Source organism: Chelonoidis abingdonii, chromosome 3 (genome assembly GCF_003597395.2).
Source record: "Chelonoidis abingdonii isolate Lonesome George chromosome 3, CheloAbing_2.0, whole genome shotgun sequence".
In the NCBI taxonomy this organism is placed as follows: Eukaryota; Metazoa; Chordata; order Testudines; family Testudinidae; genus Chelonoidis; species Chelonoidis abingdonii.
The window spans coordinates 167,214,269-167,242,214 of record NC_133771.1 but is presented as its reverse complement, the minus strand read 5'-3'; the positions used below and the strand labels follow the sequence as shown (position 1 = coordinate 167,242,214).

The window sequence follows — 27,946 nt, the reverse complement described above, 5'->3', positions numbered from 1 at the left end:
AAGTTTGGTGCCTGGTTGCTAGTAGCAGCGTCCTGCTCCTAGCTGGGGGCTCCCCGCGTTCCTCTAGTGGTGCTGCTCCAGCTGTTCCTGTGCGGGAACTGCCCAGTGCCAGGTGAGCGGCCGGTGTCTTCCCGCAGCGCTCGCTGGGGCTGGCCTGTGCCTTTAGGCAGTAACGAGCCGCCCCAGCTCCCAGTGCCGCTCAGAACAAGGGTTGCGGTGGGGTGGGGTGAAGTGTCCTGTGTATCTGAGTAGGGGGCTGTTCGTTGCTATTAGATGGCGGGTCTCCTTGCAGTAGGAAAATCAGTCTCCTCGCTGTCAGCTTCTCCCTTTCCTCCTCCTTTGTTTCTTCGGCTACAGGGGAGTGTATTTAATAACCCTCGCTTCACACACTCCCCTTTCCTCACTAGGGGTCTGTTTGCAGGCTGTATTTAGTCTCCTCTCTTGAGACAAGTGTGTTTTCCTGCCTGTATTTCGGAGACCCACTAGGCTTTCCCAGATCTATGTGTATTTTAGTAGTTAAAGGTTTCAAGTAGATGGCCCCATAACCGATACTGTTCTCCCCCCCCCCCACGATGTCATGAGGCGCAAACTTAAAAATTTTATTAAAGTAAATATTTGAAATGAAATATATACAGGTTGAGAGAGAAGGTACTGTACATCTGGGGTCAGGCTTGGGTTATGGGGGGGTTACAGATATCGTTTGCAAGGATGAAAAGATACATGTATATCACATAATCGACATAGACCCAGATCGGGGTGCAAGGGTTTTTAAAGTGTTAGTGGATAAGTGGGCTTGAGTACGCCACCCGTGGAATGAATGAGTCCAGGTCAGTATTGGTGGAGGGGATAAGTACATGGTGGGGTGCGTCCATTGGTCCATCAGGGAAGGAAGTGGGTTATTTTCCTGGTCGGCTGTCTCGATTACTCGGTGTGGTATTGGCGGTGTCCAGTGATATGTTCAGTATAGATGTCTTGGGACCACCTGATGATGTCGGACACTGTTGAGGATTCTTCCCTTAAGTGGGCCCTGAAGGTTGGGGCTGACGGGGAGAACCAGTCAAGCCGTGTTTTATGCGCTTCCTATCTGTAGTGCTAGAGAGGAAACGGTTCAGATTAGCTGGTCTGGGTGAAGGTGTTGTACTTGTCAAGTCTTGCTTGGAGCCAGTGCAATTGTAATGATAATAGGAGGCCATCTGTGTGGAGGAGGAGGAGCATTCCAGTCGCATATATCTGGTGGGAGTACTAACCGAGTATAACTATCACCTACACGGGGAGTAAAACTCGGAACATTGTGCCTGGATAGATGTTAAGGATGTGGGTGGATGCAGGATTTCTGAATTTGATGGGGGTTACGTTAATAATGTGTAGCCTGTTTGAAGGGAGTAGCAGCTTTGGGAGACAATGAGATCTACTCTCTTTTCATTTGGACTGGCTGCGCATTAGCCGTAATGGGAGGCTCAAGTCAGGACTTCAACTTGTCATCAAATCAGTCTCCTAGCAGCATCCTCTGGGGCTCGAGTGGAGGAACCAGTTTGTAACTTCTACATCGCCGGCAGCATAGAGCTGTCTCCATATGCCACTCGCTGCGGGTGGGGTAGCGGAGGAAAGACACGTCTTGCTCTGTCAAAGGTGCTGAGATTTTGTGTGTGTGTGTGAGAGAGAGGGGGGGGGGGGCGGGCTGGCTGCGGGCAGAGTGTGGTACCCGCTGCCTCGGGAAGGGTGGTTCTGGCTGGGTATTTCAGCCAGACACTTGCCACCTCTCTGTGGATCTGCTCATTCAGAGATCTAGAGCCCGAGTGGGGGAGGGGCAACAGCAGCCTCCACGCCACCACCTTCCCGCGTGCGGGAGAAGCAGGTCTGCACGCTTAGTGGCCAGAGATTTGGGGGAACCCGTTCTCTAGGACGCTGGCCCGGATCGATGCACCCGGCCATCCGCAGCCAGCGGGCTCTCAATGAGATAGGCTGTCCTCTACCTGTGCCTGCGTGTCAGCAGCCATTTTGCGCACAGACTGGTGTGGGTTACGTACTGCGCCGGCGCAGGAGGTGCGGGCGGAAGTAGGGCTGCTTGGAGGGAGAATCTGGGAACAGTGAGGGCGGAAGCGGTCGCGCTGTGAGCTGAGGCTGCTCCGCCAGCGGGCAGACGGGCGGTTTCCGCATCAGAAGCAGGCTCGTCCGCGGAGGTAAACAGCAGCCCCCGCCCATAGTGTAAGAGAGCGAGCTGGCGGCTGGGTGGTGCGGGCCTGTCCGCTAGTGAGTGAGCCTGGCCGGCGGGGCGGGGCCGGGCGGGACTCCGTTGCTGTGAGCTTGGCCTGATGGTCGCGCTGGGTTTCTTGGCCTTTGAGGGCGCTGTGGAGTGCGGCCCTCCTGCCTCGGCTCGCTGGGTGGCCTAAATCCTGCCTCCCAAGCTGGGAGACAGGGTCGGGGGCGCGATGAGAGGGGGTCTCCGGGGTCTAGACAAAGCTGCGCCCCACTGTTGTAGCTGTGGCAGGCGGGCCCGCAGCCCCTCGCGTTCCCCAAGCACCAGGTGATGCACGAGCGGGAGGCGCTCAAACTCTCCCAGTAGCTCTCCACGCTCGTGTGTATGTTATATGCAATACAGCATTGAACGTGATAGTGATGCTACCAGGTGCAGGACAGACTCACTCAGCTTTTGACTTGGCAGATTTACGAGAGCTTTAAAACTGTCCAGGTTACTAGTCTCAGTTCTTTAAATATTCTGGGTCCCTGCGTAGCAGCGTAATCTAATACAGGAATTATTGTACAGGGATTGTACATACTTGTAAAAAGACACAGTTATTTGTAATTGCTCTGAGCTCTTCCTTTGGCCAACTGCTTCCTTGTAATGCCAAAACAAGAGATTGCTTTATCCAAAGTTGTTAAAGTGACAGTTTGACAACCCCCGTGGTCAAGTGTCTGAACAATGTGCTGGCATTTTGAGGACAGGGTTCAGAACAGGAAAGAGAGCTCTCTAGATATAGTCTGATACCTTCCTCTAGTTCAGTAGTCCCCAAAACGGTGCCCGTGGGCGCCATGGTGCCCGCCAGGGCATTTATGTGCACCTGCCTAGTGCCCAGCAGGGGAGAGAAGCTGCAGCCCCGTTCCCTGCCGGGGACAGAGAACTCCAGGGCCCGCAGGCTGCAGGCCCTGGTGTTCCCTGTCCCTGGCAGGGAACAGGGCTGCAGCTTTTCTCTGGTGTCTCCAGGGCTGCAGACTGCGAGCCCAGTTCTCAGACCCCGGCAGGGCCAGGGCTGCGGCTTCTCTTCAGCTTTGAAGCCGGAGAGAAGCCATGGCCCCGCGCCTGTCGGGGATCGAGAACTCTGGGGTTGCAGGCTGCGGGCGCCAGTGTTCTCTGTCCCTGGCAGGCGCGGGACCCGCCTAGTGCTCAGCAGTGGAGAAAACCCAGGGCCTCACGCCTGCTGGGGACAGAGAACTCCGGGGCTGCAGGCACCAGCGTTCTCTGTCCCTGGCAGGCACAGGGCTGCGGCTTCTCTCTGGCTTCTCTGGGGCTGCAGGCTGCGGTCGCTGGTGTTCTCTGTCCCCAGCAGGCACCGGGCCATGGCTCTTCTCTGGCTTCGAAACCGGAGAGAAGCCGCGGCCCTGCGCCTGCCAGGGACAGAAAACTCCGGGGTTGCAGGGTTCATTATATGTTAAAGTAAGAATAATAAATATATTTGGATCAGCAGTTCAACAATGTTTTACTTTGTTAAAATAAATAAAATGAAAACTGTGATATTTATTTTGTAAAAACTCCTTAATTTTTCTTACAAGTAGATAAAAAAGAGCAAATTCATATGGTAAAGTGAAAGAGAAATTGCCGAATAATTTAATTTATACCTTTTACATGTAAAATTACCCTTTTTATCTTATGGATTCATATATTATATAATATTAAATATGATGATTTTCGTATTATTTAATGTACAAATACAAAATAAGCCTTGAAAAACTGTTGTCGCCCACCCCACTCTTCTGAAAACATGAATGTGCTACTGGCCACAGAAAGGTTGGGGACCACTGCTGTAGTTCATCTTATTTTGAATGCTCTAAAATCATCCCTCTTGCGAATGTTACTAGGTGAATTATGGCTTGAGGAAAAATACAATGAGGCATTTGCTGTCCACAGACAGATTCTCCTCTCTTCCACACTCCAGGAAAAAGTTGACTAATTATCTAGGCCAACAATCTGTTCTTTTGCCTCTCTCCACCTCTACTCCAGAAAGATCTGGAAAAATAAAATAGCCACACACTATGGCTCTAAACGGTAACTGACTTTAGAACTGTCTGGAAGAAACAAATTCTGATGTCAAGGGGCCTCTGCTGCATATTCTGTACTATTAGACCCCCGGAGAGTTCGCTCTGAGGACTGTTAGTTTGATTATTATTATTTGTATTACTGAATTGCTTAGGAGCCGTAGTCATGGACCAGAGACACTGTGCTAGGCACTGTACACATAGAAAAATGAAAAGAAGGTCTCTCATGTAGTCAGGATCCTCTCCATAAAAGAGCTTTCCAAATCACTGATGCACCCTACCCAGAAGTCAGGACACTCTTCAGAAGAATCTCTTTCTGCTGATGCTGTAGGAAGGCAGTCTTCCAGTCTCCAAATGTAGGTTTAAGTAGCAGGCATTGGAATAATCAAGTATGGATGTTAAAAAGGCATGGATAATTGTGCCACAGGCCACATCAGACAAACTATTGCCTTACCAGTTATAGGTGAAAAAAGGCACTTCTTACTACTGGTGTCTCCTGAAAGAATTTTGCTGCATGGAAACACCAATCAGATTGAAAACTACCTTGTTTGTGGTTGAGCATCCAGCCCTCTGTTAAAGGGAAAGTCATTGTGAAGAGTGGAAGATTTCTTGGTGCTGAGGAAGCATGAGAGGAAAGGCAAGTAAAACTTTATGGCCTTCCACCTTAAACAGTTTCTCTTGTACTATAGTAAGGGCTTGCTGTTGTGGGCCTTCCTGTGCAATCTCCCATTTCTTCAGTGTGAGCTAAGCCTGTAAAGGAGCTGTAGAATAGTGCCCTACATTGGTGAGTTCAGAGTTTAAAAAAGTGTGTAAATACACATCAATATATCTGTAACAGGTCTAGGATCTCCAACAAGTCTCCCCTGCCCCCAGCTCCTTAAAATTACTTATAGAGCTTTGCAAATTCATTTCATAAAAGAAAAATGTGTCTCACGTGCACTTCACAGACCCAAGTGGCGCATCAAATGCACTAGAGAAAGAGGAGCACTCCAGTTATCCTCATGTAACTGTTTTTCTCCAATCTTTAGGATTCCAATAAATAGAATCGCAAACAGTACTTGAGAGAAATGACCCACTGGTTTCATCGCAACCCTTTAAAGGCTACAGCTCCTGTCACATTCAATTTCTATGGGGTAGCTAGCAGTCCTGCTGCAACAAAGATTTGCAAGTAAGTGTGTTTCAGACTAACACTAACTTCTTTTCCAGTGTTCAGTGTGTACCACGGACATCTTTTTAGTATTGTCTGAAGAGACTAGAGATTTGTAGGCTGCGAGACAATAAAGCTGATAGCATTCTCAGCGTCCAGTTCTAGAGAATGATTAATCTAATCTTACAAATCTGATGCTACATAGCAAAACCTATTGTAACAAAACAGAGGCTAAAAGGACTAGACATTCTGTCACTTTTTTGCTGTATGTGTATCCTATTGCAGAAAGATTAGTGTAAGTAATGTACATAAATTAATATACCAAAAGTATTCTATTGTAGAGATAAGAGTGGCTCTGAGAAAGCATTTAAGTCAATCTTATAAATACTGAAACATGATTACAATTCCATCTATTCACGTAGTGTAAAATCCAAATGCTGATATTGCCCCTGCCATGTTAACTTCTCTGGAAGGATGAACAGCAGTTCCTGTGCATTCTAGTATACAAACACATGGCTTCATGTACAAAAGCATGAGAATCAATTACACAGTGTATGCATATATCTTTGATTAAGAGACGTTGAGTCAGGGCCCCTGGGTTTTATACTTCTGTCACACTCTTGCTGTGTGGCCTTGGGCAAGTTACTTACCTTCTTTGCCTCTGTTTATGGATCTGAAATGAGTACAACACTGTTCTATTTCATGTGTATTGTGAGGCTTAATTCATGTCAGTGATGTAATTTGAGATCATTGCATAAATGCAGTTATAAAGAGGTACTATTGGAACACGCTATTATAGATTTTCTTCTAATTATAATGTACTCTAGTACGCTACTGATACAGTGATCTACCTCTGAAGTTTTGGGTGGATAACCAATATTTGTTGGGTTAAAATTTGGATTAAAAAGCAGTTAAAATTGTTCATTTACTGACATTGATAACTACTACATATATGTCCAAAATGAGTCATACTTTAAACTGAAAATACCAATGCTGAAGTGAACGTTGAGTCGTATAAGAGATTAAAATACTTATTAAATCTGATCCCTCCCTGAGAAGTGTTTATATCTTTTTTCCAGTGGCTATCTCAGATATTAAATTGATACTGCACCTAGCTAGAATGATAAGAAACAGTGTGGAGGTGTATTAAAAGGATCACCTTTTTGTATAACTTTTTTTTTTTTTTTTTAAATGCAGTGACTTAAGATCATCCAGGGTACGACTCTTGGAGCTGTTTACTGATTTGAGTTGTAATCCAGAAATGATGAAGAATGCAACTGATTTGTACTTTTCACTCTTGCAAGGTAAGAACTTTGCAAGCTGCAAACAAAAGGTTTTGTATAATAATCTTAGGTTTAATGAAACTCATAATCATTTGTTATACCAATTTATGTAGGGGCACTATCTGGTCACCAGGAAATACGGTGTGTCCTGTTCCTGTCACCCATTATAGCCTTAGAAGCCTCAGTCAGCATCCTGGCAATACTAGGAGCATGGACAGTCCTTTACTCTCTGCCTTTTAACCAAGTGTTCCAGGTTAGGTATCTCAGCCACCGTCTGCTTTCTGAGGAGGAGAGAAGTTGATTTTCCTTGTCTCTGAGAATAGACTGCATTACTCCTAAAAACAGGTCTATGACTTCTCTCAGAATGGAGAGGATACCAAATCAAAAGTGTAAAATAGTCTCGGGTCTAACATTAGGTAGTAGTTTAGCTAAATAAAGCAGTCTTGCAACTACAGTTTTCCAGGTGCTGATATGGCCTTCATCACTTTGGTATCTTAGTTTTCAGTAGATATTCACTTACATTTTATGGCTCAGATGTCTGTCATGCTTCCTCAGGATCTTTCTCGCCCCTCAGCATGCCAAGTTCTTAGTGACCCACTCTGACTCAGCATTTTCCCTGTATGTCCAAATTGCTCTACAGGCCAGTCAAGTAACATCCTTGAATTCTGTGCAATGGGCAGAGCTGAGCTTAAATTAAACATGTTAGTTATGGATTTCTAGGCTATATTGGCCTCCGGACAACTACCCTTTTTTTTTTTTGCAGCTGTCTTCATTTGAAATCTTCCTCCCTTCCAGCTCTACTGTACCTTATAAGTTTATTACATATTATATGAACCTCTGCGTCCTTGTCCACCTCCATTCAGTTCTTTCTTACATTGATTTGAAACAGTTTTGAAATTACATACATAATAGCTTGCCTTTTCCACAAACAATGATTTGCTGTCTGTCGTGATGGTTCATTAGTATGCTTATAGCCTTCTGTGTCCCAGCCTGACATGTGAATCTTTCAAATCAAGTTAACTTTGGCTTAAATGACGATTGCTTATTCTCTCTATCAGCCTTAAACACCCCCTCCCCCCCGTATGTTTAATCCTCGTTTTTAAAAGATATAATAATCTATAGTAAATATTCCTCTGTGTCACACAAAGGTCTTGAGACTGCAGACGAATTAGGTTCCCCAGATAGAGGGGAGGGTACTGTCCGAGCTGCTGCAGAGAAGACAGGTGGAGGAGGAGGATGCCTTCAATAAAAAGGAGTCCATACCCAGTCACTGGGGCTTGTATTCACAGTTAGTTCACTTGGTTTTTCCACTCAAGTTAGCCTACCCTGAGTGAGCGTGAAAACACCACTCAAAATACCTAGAGTGATCGGATTAGCATCTGAGGTGTTGTGTCCCCATTACATTACTAATGTGAACGAGTGTTGGCGGTACTGAAGCTTCAACCACTCTTCTGACAGACCAACTAACTCGAGCTTAAAGCACCACCTAAGAGATTTGTGTGTGTGGACAGGAATCAGGTTAGGGGCAAAATTCAAATTATAAATTGAGCTGACACTGCAGTGAAGACGAGGCCTAAAACCTTTTCTGCGTCAAATTTTTCAAATATTTCCTACCAGTATTAGGAACCCTACTGTAGATGATAACTCTTTCAGGCACCATGTTGATTAGATCTCTCTTGAGTATAGTTAGATGACAAGGTGTTTAAACTACCAACAGTCCATTTACACCAGGAGCTGGGTCTGAATCATGCTTAGCAACAGTGAAATCTTCAGCAGAGGCTCGCAGGGCTGAGGCAATAGCTTGTCTGAGCAGGGAGTGTCTGTTAAGACCAGTTGGTCTTGTCTGTTTTAAATCTTGTTCTCTGAACATTCTGAAGAATAAAAGCTTTAAGGAGTAACATGAATTGCCCGAGAGACTCTCTTTGCTGTTCCACCTGCCTGCATCTCTACTTGCATCTTTATATTGCTGCCTTCTAATGTTTAAATTGCCTGTTGGCGTGGCTTTTTTTTTTTTTTTATTTGGACAGGCTTTATAGTCTCACTGGATAACTCTTCCCAAGACTGCAAGTTGCGATATATTCAGAATTTTAAGTGGACAGACACATTACAAGGACAAGTTCCAAGGTATATGTTCTATGGAGTCTGCAATGTCTGTGGCCAGGTTCTTTAGATTATAGTATAGATATGCCACTACAGTAAATACGTAGTTTCCAAGAGGCTGATTACATTAGTGTTTTAATAATTGCCTTGCTCTTCTTTATATCTATTATAGTGTTGTTCTGGAGATGCCAAAGTGCCTCTCCTTCATTTATTTGAGGTTAAGAAATGGTGGATCCAGTCTGTCGGGTCTTTCTGCAACCTCTATTTACAACCAAAGACAGACTGACTATTATAGTGCAAAATGAGAAATAACCATACACAATTAATAGTATAAAATAAGAATTAGAATGTATATAATTGTTGTGGTTTCTGGCACTGGAAATCTGAAACTAAGTCTTACCTTTATACTTTCTGGTGATGTCCTACCTCCCCTATCGTGTCTCACCTGAAACGTAGACAAACTGTTCTGATCAGGGTCTTTCTCTCTCCCTCTCTTCTGAAGCATATAGCACTCTTTTGGGTGCTGTAGATAAGCTGTAAACAGAAACTTTAATAGGAAGATATTTTTTCTGTGTTTTCCTATTGCCACATCCTTAAACCAAGCTGAGTAAGTTACCCTTTAAGTGGGATGAACTTATGATAAGAGCATTTTAACATCTATGCAACTTTCTATTCTTACATTCTATTCTCTTATTTGTAGTTAGTAACTGCATGCTGTAGAAAGCACTTCAAAATAGCTGCCAAGTTAACAGGTCTGAGACTACATCTTTTTGTTTGTTTAAACTAGTTATCACAGACTTAGGTTTTCCACAAAACAAACATTTTAAAAATAAATGAAAGAGAAATGTTAACCTCACTGAAGGCTCAATAAAGTATGTCACCCTGTTAACATAAAAATTCTGCTAAACTCTCTTCCCAACCCCAAATATGTGCCTTTCACGTGGATTTTTTCTGAACACCCTGTGGGATTTGTTTACCTGACCTCTTGGGGGATAAGCAAAAGATTAAATCATTGTTAGAAAAGCTATAAATTGGAAGTTTCTGACATTTTAAATGAAAACCAAACCTACTTTATGCAGGTAGCTGCAATTTATGTTGCAGAAGTACAAATTAGAGAACTTGTCTAAACCAATTGGAAAGTATGAAATTGCTTGTTTTGCTTTATTTTTTTATATATTTTTTTATTTTTAGTGCCCAGCAGGATGCTGTGTTCGAACTGGTTTCCATGGGCTTTAACGTGGCTCTCTGGTACACAAAATATGCATCGAGACTGGCTGGGAAAGAAGAGTAAGTGTTTTTTCCTCCGTTAGCAACTCTATTGCAATAATGTCTCAACAAAAAGGAAATCCTCAGTTAAAGCAGACTTCGTTCACATGCTTTAACATTCAGATGCACTCTGGCTCCTTGCCTCCCCAAGAAACTTCCTTGCACTTGAAACGTGTAACCAGCCACAATGCACACACCAAATTTCTTTACATCACACTCAGATGCACAATTTAAACTTCAGCCATACCTAGATCTAACATTTTTATAAACCTATTCTCCACTGAAATCTAGAATATTTTATTTCTGCATGGAAAAGTGTCACATTGGAATGAAGGCTAGTTTCCCCCAGGCTCACGTAGCTCCTCCAACACCTCAATGAACAGAAGTAACTGGCAGAACTTGAGAATTTATTGGCTTTTCTTTACAGAGGTAAAATAAGTTATGGCAAACAAAGGAAATAACTTTTTGCGACTGAAGATTGAAAAGTAGCCTGGCTGAGACATTCTCTAAATGTGTGTGGGAATTTTCTAGTCACTGTGGCTGTTCACTTGGAGAAGCCTGAAAAACATTAATGTGAAGGGAAATCTTAGTGTTTTCTATGCAAACTATTAAATATTGGACTGAAAATTATAGAAAATTCCGTTTTCCTACAATGAGCATGTTTAATGACTGGATTTAGTTTTGAGATTTAAGTGTGAAATAGAGGGATTGTAATCCTGGTTTAAGTACACATGTAAACACAGTCACTACGTGTCCTTATAGGTAGCATTGTGCTGAGGAAAAAGTACAGCCAAGCAATGCTGATAAAGGTCAGGCAATAAAACTAAGAATAGTGAACAAGTAGAACTACTCTACAAAAGTAATGTAGAGACAAAATCCCAGGTCTTTGGGCTTTTAGGTATAAGGTGATTAATCAATGTATGAGTAGTCAGTTTTGTAACATTATGAGCTGGTAAATAACTCAGCTGTGTAATATTAACTTGAATGCAGAATTACATATTTCATTAATAACCTTTCAGTATAACAGAGGATGAAGCAAAAGATGTTCACAGAAGCTTGAAGATAGCAGCTGGGATTTTTAAACATTTGAAGGTAGAAAACATATCTTTATTCCTGTTTCTTAAGTTGTAAGTTTCTCTGTACAGAGTCTTAGTCTACTCCTTGTCCTGTACAACACTCAGTGAATTGTCAGTGCATTACAAAAGACTTGTAAGAGCCTTTTTTGGTTCATAAGCAGAGGATTTATGCAGTGATAGTGGAGCTTTTGAATGCTGCGGAAAATAACGTACCATCAATGAGTCACGCTACTAGTCAGTTGCTATGGCTGGCCGTTAATCAAAGTAGAAAGGCAATGGCAATAGTGTATTAGAGGGACATGGCCAGTCATCACCTTGACTCCTTCACTTGTAATTTATACCCATTTAGTAATAGAAAATTGTATCTGGAAAAAACCCAGACATTTAGTAGTGGTGTCTTAGATTTGAACTAACCTTGAAACTGACTATCTCTCTACCACTTAGGACAGCCATATCCCCAAACTGATTACACCTGTAGAAAAGGGGAGGGATTTAGAAGCTCGACTTATAGACTCCTACATCATCCAGTGCCAAGCTGAAGCTCAAGAAGGTAAAAAAATAATGGAGGTATTTATCTGTGGATTTCTTTTGTGGTTCATAATGTCTTCTGGATAGTGACAGCCAGCGTTCTCCCAAAGTACTGTGGTTTGGGGTTGATTGCGTAGCCAGAATCAAACTCTTCACTTTTGTTAAACAAATGGCAATAAAACCGTACAAATATTTGTTGATCAATTTTAGAGAAGTTCTCTAGGAGATTCTCGTTTCCACCCTTCTCAGGCACCCTTGCTTAATACAATATGAAAATGTATAATAAACTAAAGGTCCAAATATTTTGAAAAAAAATTGAAAACTAATCTCACTGCAGCGTACCACTGCCCATTTTATCAAGTTTTCTTTTGTACTCATTTTGAGCTATTCTATTCAGACTGTAGTTATGCCTTAATTTTGTCTATAAAGCTTGCGTCAATTGTCAGAGCACACCGTTATTTCTATGCTAATAGAACTCAAGTATTCAAACTGCTGAATCCCTGAGTAGGATTGTGACTGTCTGCAATTACATTTTTGTTAATGGTTTTAGTGACAATTGCCCGAGCTATTGAGCTGAAACACAATCCTGGTCTGATAGCTGCTCTAGCCTATGAAACAGCCAATTTCTACCAAAAAGCCGGTAAGTTAAATTACAATGTCATTTGAGTCCTTAGTGAGATAGTTTGTATGTCTTGCAGAAAACCAAACAAACCACTAACATTGCAATCGAGAGCAGTAACCCTGCTGCAATTTCTTTGTGGACAGCGTTAACAGCATCTCTGTGCTTCCAGTCAGTAATTTGAAATCATGTTCTAACGGACAGTCATCAAGTGTCAATTCTCAATATAACAGATTTATAGTGGGTGAGTCTAGAGGCAGTGTCCTACTAGGTCTGTAGGTGATTTTGTTCTGGTTCTGTTCTTCAGCTAGCTAGGATAATACGTTAGTAGACGAGGGCGTGGATGGAGTTTAAAGGCTTGTCTTGAGTTGTTCAACAGCAGCTCCTCAGGGCAGGACTGGCTATTTCCTAGGAAAAACTAGTTTCTGATAAGGCACTGGTAAATAGTGGTTTAAATTGGGAAAAATAAAATTATTATTAGAATATACTAATGAAAATGACTGAAAAATATTTAAAAGTTTTTTATAATAGTTTTGCAGTAATATGATCTGTTTAATTTTAATTAAAGGAAATAGAGAAAAGCTTCAACCTAAAGCTGTATTCTTTTGCCTTGGCTACCGCAAACAGAAACTGAAACTTTTGTATCTGGGAATTCCTAGTCTTTGTTTAGCAATGAAATTACGTTTATTTAGCAAACAAAAAGGGAATTCCCAGATTTTTTTTAAAAATGGGTTTTTTAATTGTTTTTGAACTTGATACTTTCATGCAGCGTTAAGTCTCCTTGCAGCTGCAGGTATAATTGGTACACTTCATTGAGGTTATAGCTATTTCATACTTATGATCTATAGATACACTTAACAAGACCACAGTGCTGCTTTGAATGTTTTTTTTTTTTTAATGATTTAGAAAAAAAATTGTTTATGTAATTCTAGATCAAATGTTATCCAGTTTGGATCCAGCATACGCTATTAAATGGAGAAAGTATTTACAGTTGAAGGCATGTTTCTATATGGCATATGTGAGTACTCTGTAACCAATCTGGGTTTCTAAAGGTTATCTAGGAGTTAGATGGGGAATGGGAGTCAATTTTTATCATTTGTCCTTGTCACCACATAACAAAATGAGATTGCAGTCCCTGTAGTACTTAAAAATACGCTGTTCTAGAATAATCTGCAATTTGTGTCCTGTGGAATTTAGTGTACTTATTTACCTCCACAAGTGGGGCAGGTCAGTTTAAGCATTTAATACATGTGCTGTATTCTCTGCACTGATTCCCAGTCTGCTTCCAGGTGTAATTCAGAGTTGATCACATCTCTGAATTTATGGATGAGATAGGACCTGATAATATCAGTTGCCACCCCCAAGCCTTCTTGTAGGATGTGTGTTCTGCTAAAGCCTGGTTGATCTGGCATAACATTCTCCATCAAGGATCAGCAGCTCTGTAATTAGTTGCTGCTTACGGTCAGACCATATTTTGGTTTTAAAAAGAAAAATACTTTGCCTTTCTCTTAGTTTGGGTCTGTATCCAGAGGCTGTTTATCTCGTGAATGGGTGAGAAAATTAAGGCTGGGCTGGGTTTGATTTGTGCTATTTGTTAAGACCATCTGTGTGTAATTCTTGTAATATGGACAATGATGGAATAAGGTAATGCTATCGGATTTGGGTTCGCAGTACAGCAGGAAATACATATGTTGCATCTTGAGAATATTTATATTGGGCCTAATTTAAATGGAGTGGGCTTTTACAAATGAAAGGGAGCATTTGATACTGCACTCCAGTAGGAACGCTATTTGAGCATAAGAGACCAAAATAGCCTTATGAATGGGAGAAAATGGGAGTGTGATGAAGTCCCACTTAGACCTTGCCATAACAATTCAGAAAAGCTGGAATGTTTGTTGACTTTCTGAATTGAGTAAAGTTTTTTCATATATTTAAAAACCCTAAACACTCATGGTACCTGATTCTCGCCATGAAAACAACTGGGTTTCTTCCTGCTGAAGGGACTTGTGCTTAGGCACCAGTAAGTGCTGCTTCATATTACTTCCCTGGACCCCCCTGCTGGTTGACTGTACAACTGACAGCAGCCTCAGAGAGATGCAGATCTTGCCATTTTGGCTTGTGTTCAGCTATACACGATCCCCCCTTCACGAGTGAGAAGGAAATATAGCAGAACTGATGTGTTGACAGGAAATGTGCTATTGTTGCCTGCACCTATATCATTCTCTCTCACCAGTCATACTGTTACCATGGTCAAACTCTGCTGGCCAGCGATAAATGTGGAGAAGCAATCAGATCTCTGCAGGAATCAGAAAAATGTAAGTATGGTTGCCACATTCTCAAATCCCTCATGGAACATCTGCTCTTGTACTATTTAGAGAATATTAAAAAATCTTTAGTTTTCATACTTCAGAGTAGCTCACAAAATATCCAGAAATTTGTGTTAAAGCCAAATAAACACATTATCAAGGTTGTATTTGAGTAGGCAATCAATGCATATTAGCTGTCTAAAATCACCGAAGACCTTTAGAGTCCTTAATGTGTCCAGAGTCCACAAATATGTGATACAAAGAAAATACACAACAAGGAGACCAATGTCCACTTAATTTGCTACATTCCTATTTTGGGAGGAGGATATAAATCCTGTGATAAGTCATGTTCCTGATGGATTGGCTGCACATCATACGGAAGCAGAATTAGGCACGTTCTTACTAAACTTGTAGGCATTACAAGTGCAGGGCTGCTAGATGTTGCTTAGTGAGGCTGAAGACAGTGTGTTTTCCACGTTCTAAAACTCTTCCATTTCCAACTGCTGTGGTCCGGTGATAGAACGAATGGGTCTACTTAATATTACATGAGTTACTTGCATGGATAAAGTAGAGATATGAATACCCATATTGAAAAGTATGGTACATGGATACTAGTGAGTTCAAGAGCAGTTTAAATGTATTTCTTTGCACTTATTTGATCTTACTTGTAATGTTGTCTTCTGTGAACCTGTGGCTCTCTTCTTGTTGGTGTAGTATACTTGTATTAGAATTTCTGACTCAAAACTCTGGGTGTAGAAAACTTTCTTTAGTTCAGTCTTACCTAATATTACAGGTTCTGCACCCTCATTTTGGCCTGGGCAGACTGAGTGTGCAAGGTGGTATTGAATGTCTTAATAAGATGCAGTTAAAGACTGGAGTTCCTGTAAGAGGGAGTTCTGTCAGTTTGGGGAAGGAGAGAGATCCGCAGGAAGACTCCGTCAGGGGATCCAGAGAGGAAAGAGATCTTTAGAGGACCGGGATCACAGAGGACTATGGAATGAACTGTCCGTGCTAGCCAAGTAAAAAGGCCTGGATGGAGCAACCTGCATTGGGGGGCAAAAGCCTTAAGAGGGAAGAGACTTGAGGAAATACCAGTCAGCAGGACCTGGGTTTGAAACAAACTATGAGCCCATTAAAGGTCTGAAGAACTTTGGTGTTGGGAAGACTTGTTTTAAGTTGACATTTGTACTCTGGTCTTTTAATAAACCTGACCCCAAAAAGGGATGTTGTGTGACTTGCATGACAGTCTGGGTGCAGTTATTGGAAAGCCCAAGAAAGGGAAACAGAGGCAGGATCCAACTCCTTGTTACATCTGGTAATGCAATATTGTACTTTATCCCATTAGCCTAAAAATACCAGATAAATTGAAGCTTTTGGCAGGCTGTAAAAAAGTGTGTCTTAAAGATGACACCATCAGGAGCTCTTTAATTATCTGAAAATCATAAGGGAATCCCACAGAAGGTGGATGCATGGATTAATTGCTAAGGAAGAGTAACAAAAGAATAGCACAAGCACGTTGGGACAAAATCAGTAAGGCGAAAGAACAAAATGAGTTACACCTAGCAAGGAACATAAAAGGCATTAAGAAAAGGTTCTTTAAATATATTAGGAGCAAGAGAAAGATGAAGGAAAGTACAGTAACTCCTCATTTAACGTTGTAGTTATGTTCCTGAAAAATGTGACTTTAAGTGAAATGATGTTAAGCGAATTCAATTTCCCCATAAGAATTAATGTAAATAGAGGGGGTTAGGGTCCAGGGAATTTTTTTTGCCAGACAAAAGGCATTATATACATTTTAAACAAGCAATTTAATACTACATTGGGGGGAGTAGCGTGCACGTGCTGTGTGTTTACAAACATACTGTACATACAGTACTATAGTTACAAGGTGCCCCTGCCTTACCCTACACAGGCACAGCCCACTGGTACTGGAGATGAGGCAGGCAAGGAGGCTGAAGGTGGTGTAGGCTAGGAGAAGCACATTGTGCAGCAGCAGCAGCTTCCCCTACTCTGCAAGCACCAGGGGCGGGGGCTCAACCCTCAGCCAGCCCACTCCCTCCTTCCCCCAAGCCTCCATCCTTGACCTGCCTCTTGTCCCCCTCAACCTCCTCCCCCTTTACTTCCCACACTGCATCCTCACTCCTCCCCCCTCCCTTCTAAACACTGCAAGCCACCTGATTGAGTGCAGGCTCCTCCTCCCTCCCTTGCCTCCTGCCAGAGCCAGAGTCCTCGCTCCTCCCCCCTGCCCAGGGCAATGAGCTGACTTGCATCATTTAGAAGGGAGGGGAGGGAGGAGCAAGGACGCAGCATGGAAAATGAAGGAGGGGGGGGGAGAAGAGGCAGGTCAGGTTTGGGGGTAGGGGAGAGTGGGCAGGCTGAGGGTTGAGGCCCCCCCCCCCCTTTCCCTGGTGCTTGCAGAGTAGGGGAAGCTGTTGCTGCTGCTGCTGCTCCTCCTCCCTCTTGCCCCTGAAATGCTGCAAGCCAGCTGATTGCTGCTGGGGAGGAAGGCGCTGATCACTTGGGAGCGTAGGGAGGCTGCCAGCTGTGGAAGCAGGCAGCCAGACAACGTAAGAGTGGAGCATTGCACAACTTTAAATGAGCACGTTCCCTAACTGATCAACAACGTAACAGTGAAACAACATTAACTGAGATGACTTAAAAGTGAGGAGTTACTGTATAGGTCCTCTACTTGGTGAGGAAAAAAAGCTAATAAGTGATGACATCAAGAAGGCTGAGGTGTTTAATGCCTATCTTGCTTTAGTCTTCCATAAAAAGGTTAATGGTGACCTGATCCTCACACAGTTAATATTAAGAACAAGGGGGAGGGAACACAAAGCAAAATGGGGAAGAACAAGTTAAAGAATATTTAGATAAGTTAGATCAGTGGTTCTCAACCTATTTACCGTTGTGGGCTGCATCCAATACTACCTATATGGGCTGCAGCTGTGTGCTGATTGGTCTGCAAGCAGCCCATGGGCCACAGGTTGAGAACCACTGAGTTAGATGTATTCAAGCTGTCAGGGCCTGATAAAATTCATCTTAGGGTCATTAAAGAACTAGCTGAAGCAATCTCAGAATGGATAACAGTTGAGGTCCCAGAGGACTGGAGAAGGGCACACATAATACCTATCTTTAAAAAGGAACAAAGAGGATCCAGGGAATTATAGACTAGTCAGCCTAACTTGGATATCTGGAAAGATACTGGAACAAATTATTAAACAATCAGTTTGTAAGCACCTGAAGGATAATAGGATTATAAGAAATATCCAGCATAGATTTGTAAAGAACAAATCATTTCAGGCCAACCTAATTTTCTTCTTTGGCAGGCTTACTGGCTTAGCAGATGGGGGAGGCAGTAACGTGATATATCTTGATTTTTAGTAAGGCTTCTGTCAGTCCCACATGACAATCTCATAAGGAAAGTAGGGAAATGTGGTCTAGATCATATTACTATGAGGAGGGCGCACAGCTGGCTGAAAGACCATACTCAAAAGTGTACTTATCAATGGTTTGCTGTCAGGCTGGGAGGGTGTATCTAGAGGGGTCCTGCAGGGGCGAGGCCTGGGTTTAGTACTATTTAATATTTTAATTAATGACTTGGACAATAGAGAGGAGAATCCACATATAAAATTTGAAGATGACATCAAACTGGGAGGAGGAATTAGAGTTTTGGAGGATAGGATTAGAATTCGAAATGACCTTGACAAAGTAGAGAATTGGTCTGAAATCAACAAGATGAAATTTAACTAAGACAATTGCAAAGTACTTCACTTAGGAAGGAAATGCACAGTTATACCACAGGAAGTAATTGGTACTGTTGAAAAGGATTGTTTGGGAGGGGTGGCATAGTGGATCACAAATTGAATATGACTCCTCAGTGTGATGCAGCTGTGAAAAAGGCTAATATCATTCTTGGGTGAATTAACGGGGGTATCTTTTATAAGACACAGGAGGTAATTATCCTGCTCTACTCAGCACTGGTGCAGCCTCAACTGGAGTACTGTATCCAGTTCTGGGCACCACACTTAAGGAAAGATGGGAACAAATTGGAGAGACTCTAGAGGAAAGCAACAAAAATGCTAAAAGGTTTAGGAAGGGTTAAACTGGTTTAGTCTTCAGAAAGGAAGACTAAGGGCCAGGGGGACCTGATAATGGTCTTCAAATATGTTGACCATTATAAAGAGGACTGTGAGCAATTGTTCTCCATGTCCACAGAAACTAGGACGAGAACTGTAATGGGCTTAATTTGTATCAAGAGAGACTTAGTTAGAATTTTTTTCCTACAATCTAACCTATGAGGATAGTTCAGCTCTGAAATAGCTTCCAAGGGAGGTTGTGGTATCCCCATCACTGGACATTTTTAAGAACAGGTTGGACAAGTGCCTTGCAGGGATGGTCTAGGTTTACTAAGTCCTTCCATGGCGTAGGGGGCTGGATTTGGTGACTTCCCAAGGTCCCTTCCAGCCCTACATTTCTATGATTCTATGAACTTAAATATTTGTATCAAGGGGCTAATAGTAATATTATAAAAATTTGAGTTACCTTCATTCATATGACTGAGTATTATTATCTAAGCTCCCATGACTGGAAAGAGCAATTATTTCACTTTGGATTAGCTTTAGTAAAGTAAGTCTTGCATTTCTAGAGAGCACTTTCTTTCCCTCTGACAGGCTAAGCAGACAAGAGTCATAGAAAAGCATCCTTCTTGGCATTTTCCCTTGGTCCCTCAGGGCACAGCTGTACATTTCAGGCTTCTTTGATGTGCTTCACTTATTCTCATACCAGACACCCACAGTGGTGTTCCCCTTAGTGTCCCTGAATTCTTTCAGGACTGTGTTCAGTGGCTATGTAGTTCCAGTTCTTGTTTTACAGTCCCACTTCTACTTGTCCCTGCAAATAAAAATCCTTCTCTGTCCTACCTTTTTACTGACTATACCGATGTTTTGGCTATGGTTGGAAGAGTCACCCTGAAACCAGCTGCGTCTGCTTTATCTAATCAGAATCCTGGACGGATTACTGCGTCTGTTACAATTAAAGTAAGAGAAAAGTGCAGTTTTATGCCAATTGAACTTTTTCACATTGCTTTCTTGTGAAGTTTTTGTCAAGGCTGAAGCATTATGCAAAGAATATGGTGAAACCAAAGGACCTGGGACTACTGCCAAACCCTCTGGCCACCTCTTCTTTAGAAAACTGGGAACTCTGGTTAAGAATACCCTAGAAAAATGCCAGAGAGAAAATGGATTCATGTAAGTATATATTCCCTACTTAGTACACTACTCTACACAGATTATTTTTTTTAAAAAATCCTTCATTTATTACTACTTTTACAGTTAGATTGTAAAATTTACAAAGAACATTTTTTCCCTTTATAAAGAATTTGCTTCAGTGTGTTAAAGAAACTGGAAGAGTGTCTGCTTTCTTCACGTATCTGTAATATAAGTAAACTTTGAATCTTGTCTTTGCTTGTGACTTTCTTAAACTTAGCCATTGTTTTTGTAGGACCCACATAAAAACCTATATTTGTACTTCCTTTGCTGGCTTTTCTAAAGTTAATCAGTAATATTGCCTCAGCTCTGTGGCCTTGTTAATTGCCAAGTGTCCCAAGTAACTGTGGTAAATAGGTCATTCAGTTAACTGATTTAGAAACTTACTCTTGAAGGGACATCAACTTTGAATCTAGTGAGTTCAGAATAGTTACAAGAACTACACCAGCCCCTGAATCCCCTTCCCAATCATAGAACACAAGTGCTGTCAAATAACACAGTAAACTAAAAATAGAGATTTTTTTTGGCTTATCTTCTTCAGTTACATGGATTGTATTTCTGACTTGTAACAGTAGTATATAAAGAGATTCATAGAAGTCTGATGGCATGTCCCTTTCAAAAAACAACAAAACCCAAAGTCAGATGCTCAGGGCCTGTTCCCTGAGATGTTGTTCATGCCATACTGATGACAGAGAAATAGTCACAGAACTCTGCTCAAGCATAAACACAATATGTGTTGAGCATAAGGTATGTGGCAGTTTTTATTGTGTTATTGTGACTTTGCAGAAGATGTATATAAAAAAATACTGTGTTTCAGGTTTTGTGATCTGGCAGGACTCTGTTGGTTGCAGTGTTGCCAGCATCAGTGCATGCTGATATGCCAAGCATCTGACTTCAGGGAGATTGAGGAAAATTGTTGCATCTGCCTCTTCACTTTTCTTCTAAAGCATTGCTAACCCTAATCTGGATTTTTATCTTAAGTATATGTAAATTGAAACAACAGCATTTATCTCTGCTTCTGCCAAAACAAAGGGGAGAAAACCAATCTGTTATCAGATGGAAATGACTAAGGTAGCCAATGGGGAGGAGGAAGCACAAATAGGAAATAGTCTGTTCTTGTGAACCATCATGGAAACCTGCTGCACTGAACACGCTTTCATAATACTAGCATTAAGACCCTTAAATAAAATGGGACTACTTCAGCAATAATAGTGTGATGCCTTTGGGAGTGGCCAGATTACTCCCGAAAGTGAAGAAAAATAAACTGCAAATCTTTGTTTACTGTGTTTTTAAAATAGTAAATTCTGTCTTAGTTATTTTCAGAAAGTGCCACCCGAGGCTCCTCAGCTGGAGCTGAAGGCGAACTATGGCCTGGTAGAACCCATCGTTTTTGAATTTCCTGCCTTGCATGCACACTGGACCCCTGAAACACTTGCTGCATTTGATCTCACCAAGAGGCCAAAGGATGACAGTGTAAGAATATTTCACTTAATGTTTTTCCTCCTCTCCTTCCCATCGGTTTTATCCCATGCATAGTAGAGAGTTGGCACTCTGCTTTTCCACCGGTGCCTTCTGCCATATCCTGCTCAATAGAGCAAACACAGAGGAAGGATGGTCTTGAGGCGTAGGCTCTATACAGGGGAATTGGGAAACCTGGGTTCTGTTCCTGGTTCTACTATGTGACTAGGCAAATCACTGAACTTCTCTGTGCCATAGCATCCCCAGCTGTAAATCTGGAGGAATGCTGGGACACCTGAGGAGTGTTGAGGTTACATTCAGTGAAATTGGTGAGGTACTGAGGTACTTTAGGAGCTAATGCCATGGAACAGTCTAGTGTAATTAAATAAATACAAATTATATACATGGGCATGGAATGTTAAAGCATCTGCTTTTAGTAGCTTGAGGTATTGCTAAAGAACATCATAGGACAGGATGATACCAACTATCTAACATACCCTTCCATCAGTCCATACTATTTTATCTTTTTATAGCCCTATTCATTTGAGCCTTGCCACACCCTTGTGAGGTAGATGGTGGAATTTCCACTTCAAAAAAGGCACACCTGAGTCAGTCATAGGTCAACAATCCAAGTTCCCAGCCACCTTCTCTCCTCATTGAACAACTTCTGTTAGTCCAGAGCCTGGAAGCTACATTGTTTCCTAGTTGTCTTCTGCTCGTATAATGACATCGACCTTCTTTGTAAAGCACTTCGATGTCTCTGAATGAAAAGTGCTATATAGGAGTTAGGTGGTGGTAGTATTAGTTTGCCTGTCTGCATTTCTTAAGATAGAATTTAAGGGTCATGTTGTTAAGAATGCAATGGCCTTCAAACTCACTGCAGCTGTACTTCTAAAGTAGGTGCAGTAAATTGGATGAACTTAGTTTAGTCCATTCTCTCTGTCCATTGCAAGCCACCATGAAATACAGCAGCTTTAACGTTTTTGTGTTAGAGAAGCCGGAAAGCCCTGAGCTGGGAGAATGGAGAAGACTAGCGGACAAGTATATCTAAATTCTGCATGGCCTCGCTGCTGAAACCTATAATATGAACATTGTGTGGAACCCATGATTCTTTTAATTCATCTTTGTCAAACTCTTTTCTTGTCTGCAGGCTAAGCCAAAACCAGAGGAAGAAGTGAAACCTCTGAAAGAGCCAGATATAAAGCCTCAAAAAGACAGTGGATGCCAGATCTCTTAAACACCATAAGTGCTTTGAATTCCTTCTACAAGTTGTATTTAATGAACTCTGGGGCTTTCATTTCAGATCCCTTTTTCTAATTCTTCTTAATCCTAAAGATTAATTTACTGATTTATGTTTAGTAGAAGTCTCTTCATTGAGAATGTGGCTGGATTTATAAGTGAAATTATTTATAGCCAGGCTTTTTGTTGTTTTAGTTGGGACCTCAGAATGAGCTCAAATGTCCACATGCTTATAGAAAGTGTTCTAAGTTTAGGTGGTGGTTCTCAGGTTAGCTTCTATACTGAGAATAGCATACTGAAGTTAGTATTTCCCACCATAGGAAAGGATGGTAAAGTTAAAGATATGGTTTCTTTCCATGAGGTTAATTCTTTACGTACTACTTATAGTGTCAAGTGCCCAGAACAAAAAAGATACAAATGGAAATTTGCCAGAAGCAATCTTTTAGTCACGTTCGTCACAAAGGGTTAAAACCCTGTCTCATTCCCATTCTGTTTCTGATAAATGAGAAAAGTAATTCTCAGCTGGGATTTATCCATGTGGAAACTTCTATAGTGAAGTCACTTCACTATACTTCTTCAGAAGCAGAATTTCTCCATAATCAGAATGCAGTTTATACTCAGTTCAAACAACTGGACACTCCATTCTACTTCACTTTAAATCAGGTTTTCCTATACCTAAGTTCATAGTAACCTGCTTCCTCTATAGCTTGTTTATTTTATCCAGCTGCTTACTTTGAAGCCTTTTCATCTCAATCTGGGAGTCTGGTAGTGGCATGAGAGTATGAGGCAGCAAGTAAGTGGAAAAGATCTTAAAATGAATATATCATGGTGTCAGACTTCCTGACTTTTTCAGAGTTTAATACTGTGCAGGGTCCAGAATGAGTGAATTGTGGGCACTTAAAATTCAGTGGCTTCACAGAATTCAGATTAATGCATTTAGCTGTAATTAATGTGCTGTATTTTCAACTGAGTAATACCTGCTCTGTCAATGGCTTCATAGAACTAAGATGATGAGTATTGCTGGCGTTTCAGCATAAAGGAGACCCAGCTCTAGATCTCCCTTACCTCAAACATAAATGGCATCTTCTCCCAGCTTCCTTAATTGCTACCTGAAAAGAGCACCTTGATAAAGAGCAGCTGTGGAAAAAATGACCCCAGGCAAGACTGAGGCTGATTGGAAGAGGGAAGTGCTCTGAAGAACTTGTTGTTTCTTTAACTTTCCCCACTATTGAGGACTTATACTCTCAGACAAGTTAGTTTGCAGCCTTGGTGTCCTATGGGCATTCAGCAGTAATGAGTTCAATAGAACTGTGACAACAAAAATACCTATTTTCATTTGTAACTGGTCAGAAGATTGTCTGGCACACAACTAGTCACAGTGATCCGTGTGTGTGTGTCTGTCTTCCAGGCTTGAGCTTTGCAAGTCATTACACCTAGAAATAAAGCTCTGCACCTTGAAAAAGCATCTGCTGATGATAATCACAGCTACCCATGTGTTTAGCATCGTGGGTTACAAGGAAAGTATGCTCCAGTGCTCTGCTGTCTCCATTCAGTACAGAGATCAGTTCAATGACTGTCTTGATATTCAAAAGTTTCTGTGGGACTGGATGTAGCTTCCTGGCAAACCGGGACTTTCCACAACAGCTGGAACAAAGAAGCTGTTGGCCAATAAGAGGCAATTTATGAAGTTGGGAAATTGAACTTTCACAGAAACTGGACTGGACCAGGCAACTCATTGCTACAAGAGATAGGAATGATTGTTGTGCAAACCACTATGGACAGATCAGATGCAAAACTCGTTTCTTCAATTTTCCTTTCTCCTAATCAGTTCTATACATGCATTCCCTATAAACTAATCAAACTATTTCTCTTACAGGTTGTAAAGGACAAGATCATTTATATTTTTAACTATTTGAGGTGTTTAGATGTTTGTGGGGGGGCAGGGCTATAAGTACCTGGATAGATATTTCTCTCTCACAGCTTCTCTACTTTTTTTCTTGTTGCATCCCAAGTTTTGAAGGAAGGTAGCTGAGTATGTTTGGCCAAGGTTTCACCAAGTGTTGATTTACTGATGAGAAACTTTCGATCTCCTGAATAATTATAGGGGCCATTTTAGGATCTCCCACACTGGTAGCAGTGAAGGAGTTGAAGGTGGAGAATGGAGGTAGGAAGTAGGGCAAATGTGTATTGTTGCCACAAAATCCTGTTCTTTTAAAGTATATTCTATCCTTGCAGTTACGTGGCCTTCACTTTACTAAAGGAAAAGAAGCTGTGAGTAGCTCCATGCTCCCAGTCCTAAATTTGCAGTATGTACTGTTACTCTTTTATTCTTAATAACCTGTACTGAGCATTTTTTCTACTGACTGACCATTTTATCTCCTCTAATTAAAGTTAAGATTTAATAAAACACAGTTTTCTCTTAATCCCTGCTGCTGACTATTGCAAGATTCGCCTGTTTTTATTGTCTTGGACATGTATGTTCATGCACCTGCATTGGTGCATTTTATCATGTGTGTGCTGTAGCATATAAATTGCTTCCTAAAATCCAAATCTATATTTTTTTGTAACCATTGACCAGATCTTCCTTCCAAAAGCTTATTTTATTAACTTGCATATTTACTGGGATTTAGATCCTGGCATTGTATTATCCCCTGCATTCTGGAACTAAGTGGCTTTTTTGATTTAAATTCACTGTAAATGTTTGCTGACTGTGTACAACTCAAGTGTTAGATAATGGCTTTACTAAACCAGGCTGTAACCTTGTGCTGGTCCCAGGCTGTAGCTGTTTTCAGTGACCACAAGATGATAGCTTTAAAAACTGATTAAAAGAATGAGTCCGTTCTCTTAAACTTTGTTGCTTCTCAAGACTTACTTTTGTTTACTGACTACATACCATAGGCTTTAAAATACGAGTAGTCTTGCTTGTGGGCAAGGAATATTGTTATAGCCATGTCGGTCCTGGGATAATGAGACAAGGTGGGTAAAGTAATATCGTTTATTGGCCCAACATCCATTGGTGAGAGACAAAGCTTTTGAGCTTACACAGAGCTCTTCTTCAGAAAGTAAGAGCGTCACAGCTAAATACTGTGACACTCGTAGTACCTTTCCCCAGCCTGAAGAGCTCTGTGTATCTTGAAAGCTTGTGTCTCTGTCACCAACGGAAGTTGGTCCAGTAAAAGATATGAGCTCACCCACCTTGGCAAGGAATATAGACATTTTAGTCTGAAAAGAAGTAGAGGATGTTATTCTGTAATGGGTGATTCCCTTTTGAGTTCTTACGAAGCAGGGAGATTTTGTTAAGGTATTTAAATACAGACACTCCATTCTTTGAGTTAATTATTCCATTTGCTTAAGCAATTAGCCTAATTGGGGGGCTTCGATCAGTCTGCACATATAAATGTATATAATACATTTCCTTCTGCTAAGATTTCCTTTTATTTTTTAAAAGATAATGTATTTCATAAGGTGACTTTTTAATATTTATTAACATCAGAATTAGTAGGCCTCTCCTTTCTTACAATGAGGACATGGTTTTAGTGATGATCTCCGTCTGTGGGTGCAATTTTACATTTAGTTACACCCAGGAAAAAAAAAATTGATGTAAACATCTGATGTCTGACTTGATACTTGTGCTCGCACTTCACAGTGGAGGCAAAATTTCCAGCCACAAAGAAGTCAGACACTAGAGCACTAGCTAAACATCAGACTCTTGGTGTTTTTTGTCCTTTTAAAATATTTAACACAAGGGCTCATAGTAGCTTAATAATTAAAGCAAAACATGTCCTTTATAGGAAAATAGTTCTAAATGCAATTAATACACTTACGATGTGTGTCTCTCACTCCATCGTCCACGTTACTAGGTTAATATGAAATGTAATCATTTAGCACATAACACTCTGTACATCCAAAGGACTAAATCAGGTCCTTGAATGTTGATGCCCATCTCTCACGGGCTTCTATTAGTCTTGTATGTGCATCCAAGTGCAGGATTTGGTCCATTTATGTATTTAGTATGACTAATTGGCTGATATACCATGACAATATGATACCTGTGCATAATCTAAGAGAGAATGCAAACACTTGTTTATGTCCAGTATTGTATAGCCAACTTTGCACTTTAGAAACTCGAATTCATTTTTAGTACTGTACAGTGTGCTTGTAAATACTCCTTTATTTTTGTTTCTGTTGTACTGATTGCTGCAGTCTGATATTAGTGAGATTTCATGGGAAAACATTAAAATTAAAATGTATTGTCCTCTGTATGTATAAAATAAACTGTTAATGCAATTCTTGATATGCTTCTTCATTTCTTAACAGGCATAAATGTACATTGCATGCTCTCCAAATTCCACACTTGATTTTTTTTCCCCTACTTCTGGTGCCAGCAGTGGTGAAAGCAGAAAAGTTGTAAGGCTCTAACTTAGTATTTGGACTAGGATGTTAAAATTCCTGATTAGGCTGTCAGGTTTTTACATAGCACTGATAACCAAGTCTCTCTCAGAAGCAGACAAGGTTTCAGGTTGCCTTTTATTAATCATGGCACTAATGTCCATGATATGGACTGTTCTGATTCTTTACACCAGAGGTGGGCAAACTACAGCCAGCAGGCCACATCCGGCCCTCAGGACCCTCCTGACCGGCCCCTGAGCTCCTGCCCTGGGAGGCTCGCCCCTGGCACCTCCCCTGCTGCTCCCCCTCCCCTGCAGCCTCAGCTCGCTCCACCGCTGGCACAATGCTCTGGGTGCTGGGGCTGCGAGCTCTTGCCGGGCAGCACAGCTGCAGAGCCCGGCCTGACCCAGTGCTCTATGCTGCGGAGTGGCGTGGCTGCCTGTCCTAGTGCTCTGGGCAGTGTGGCTGTAGTGCCGCCAGCCACTGGTGCTCCAGGCAGTGCGGTAAGGGGGCAGGGAGCAGGGGGGGTTGGAGAGAGGGCAGAGGAGTTTGGGGTTGTGGTCAGGGGGTGGGAGGGTGGATAGGGGTCGGGGTGGTCAGAGGGCGGGGACCACAGGGTTTGACTGGGGGCAGTCAGGAAGGAAGGGGGGGTGGATGGGGCAGCGGGGGGCAGTCAGTGGCAGGGGTCCCATGGTACTGTCAGGAAATAGAGAGGTTTGGATGGGGCAGGAGTCCAGGGAGCCATCAGGGGGCAAGAAGTCAGATAGGGGTCGGAGGCCGGGCCACGTCTGGCTATTTGAGGAGGCACAGCCTCCCCTAACTGGCTCTCCATACAATTTCCGAAACCTGATGTGGCCCTCGGGCCAAAAAGTTTGCCCACCTCTGCTTTATATAATAGGTTATTGGGAACCATTCTAGCCAGGTTCTTTGAAGATGTAATCTCACCCAGGTCCTGGTCTGCGTCCAAATGGACTCTGTGTTCTTGATGGGCTCATATCTAGAGCTGTGATCTTGTGAGAA

At 41.9% G+C, this 27,946-nt stretch overlaps 1 protein-coding gene across 3 annotated transcripts; it reads left to right on the top strand.

Annotated features, from left to right (window-relative positions):
* Nucleotides 1-21: 21 nt before the first annotated feature.
* On the top strand, nt 22-26,831 carry BROX (BRO1 domain and CAAX motif containing). Of its 3 annotated transcripts, none has more exons than XM_032784374.2 (13): nt 22-112; nt 5,280-5,419; nt 6,596-6,702; nt 8,709-8,805; nt 9,973-10,068; nt 11,067-11,139; nt 11,568-11,673; nt 12,202-12,291; nt 13,203-13,288; nt 14,504-14,585; nt 19,672-19,822; nt 21,154-21,313; nt 22,449-26,831. In XM_032784374.2, the coding sequence occupies exons 2-13, from the start codon at nt 5,319-5,321 to the stop codon at nt 22,533-22,535; spliced, it is 1,236 nt and encodes a 411-aa protein (XP_032640265.1). In that variant the 5' UTR covers nt 22-112; nt 5,280-5,318; the 3' UTR covers nt 22,536-26,831. The 3 variants fall into 3 exon arrangements, with proteins under 3 accessions (XP_032640265.1, XP_032640268.1, XP_032640267.1); XM_032784377.2 differs by lacking the exon at nt 22-112 and adding an exon at nt 2,008-2,205; XM_032784376.2 differs by lacking the exon at nt 22-112 and adding an exon at nt 2,009-2,180.
* The last annotated feature ends 1,115 nt before the right edge of the window (nt 26,832-27,946 follow it).